Source organism: Trichinella spiralis, assembly GCF_000181795.1.
Source record: "Trichinella spiralis strain ISS 195 chromosome Unknown Scfld5957, whole genome shotgun sequence".
NCBI lineage: Eukaryota > Metazoa > Nematoda > Enoplea > Trichinellida > Trichinellidae > Trichinella > Trichinella spiralis.
In genome coordinates, this window is record NW_003532896.1 from 4,368 (window position 1) to 5,546 (window position 1,179).

The 1,179-nt window shown below is 28.9% G+C and overlaps 1 protein-coding gene across 1 annotated transcript; it reads right to left on the reverse strand.

Annotated features, from left to right (window-relative positions):
* Positions 1-572: 572 nt before the first annotated feature.
* Positions 573-1,073, reverse strand: Tsp_12868 (RING-H2 finger protein ATL1D; the record flags this gene model as incomplete). Its single annotated transcript, XM_003366465.1, has 3 exons — positions 573-638; positions 780-994; positions 1,033-1,073. Coding segments are annotated over 3 exons (322 nt in total), but the record flags the coding sequence as incomplete, so codon positions are not given.
* Between the last annotated feature and the right edge of the window lie 106 nt (positions 1,074-1,179).

The following is a 1,179-nucleotide window of genomic DNA, read 5'->3' on the forward strand; positions in this document are numbered from 1 at the left end:
GGATAAATTCGCAGGCTTCATTTATGCAAGCTCTGCTTTATTTAACTGATGAAGTTAAGCATTAATTTAATTGATCGCACAAATTAAAACTGATGTTCACCGTTTAAAGTCAAGTGAATACAAAGTGTACAGAGGATATCGAATAATTGCTCTAAATAGTAAATGTTAAAGTCAATTCATTTTCCATTCAAATGGTTCGATTATTAACCGAATCCAAATTGCGTAAAATTACAAAGTACAATTAACTGTGTACAAAAAGAAAATTATATTCCATTTGAAAAATTTCATGCGCCAATAAAATTAACTTAATCGATATATTCATAAATTTTATGCTTCCAGTTACAAGTTAAATATATTACACAACAATTGAACAGAACCGTTTAATATATTATTCAAACAGATATGTAAATGTTTATCAAATGTGTGTCTCAAACGGATGAGTGAGTTTTTATCAAAAATATCAAGAAATGCAGTATCAATTAACTTATCATATCATAATTTTAAATCATATGAAATACAGTATGACTATTCAGACGTTACACACAGAGAAAATTTTAAATATTGCTTCAACTTCAAACTGTATGTAGAAGAACAGCGCCTTTTATCAACATTTTAATTGGCGTTTTGCAATATCGAATCTTAAGCATATTTTACTTAAATAATAGAATTTACTTGAAAAACGGTAAAATTTGTTGTAATACTTCAACGAATTTTTTACTTGCCCCTTACTAGTAGTTTAACTTTTGGATAGATTGACAATGACAGTTGTTAAAATTAACCGAAACATTAATTTTGTCCAAAGTCTTACCAAAAGAAATTTTTTCCAACTTATTTGGTCTTTTTCTCTTCAATATGAGATACATCAACGTTAAATTGGAAACAGTGGCAATGAATGAAAAGCATGCTAATATAATGATGAACGGTGAAACGCTTGTGGAATTTGCTGAAGATGACGAAAGTTCTGATTTATTTGCCGTAGTGTTAAGCATCAGAGCTGGCAAAAGAAAATAAATTTCTATTCAACACTTTTACGCAGCAGAGATGCGGAGAGCAATGAGGCAAATATGTTTGGTCTGAAAAAAATAAAGTGCATCAATAAATATGATAATTTAAATTTGAAACAGTCCAGGAAAAGTTAATTGTACATTTTCACCGCTAGAAGAATTTCTTTGTTTTGAA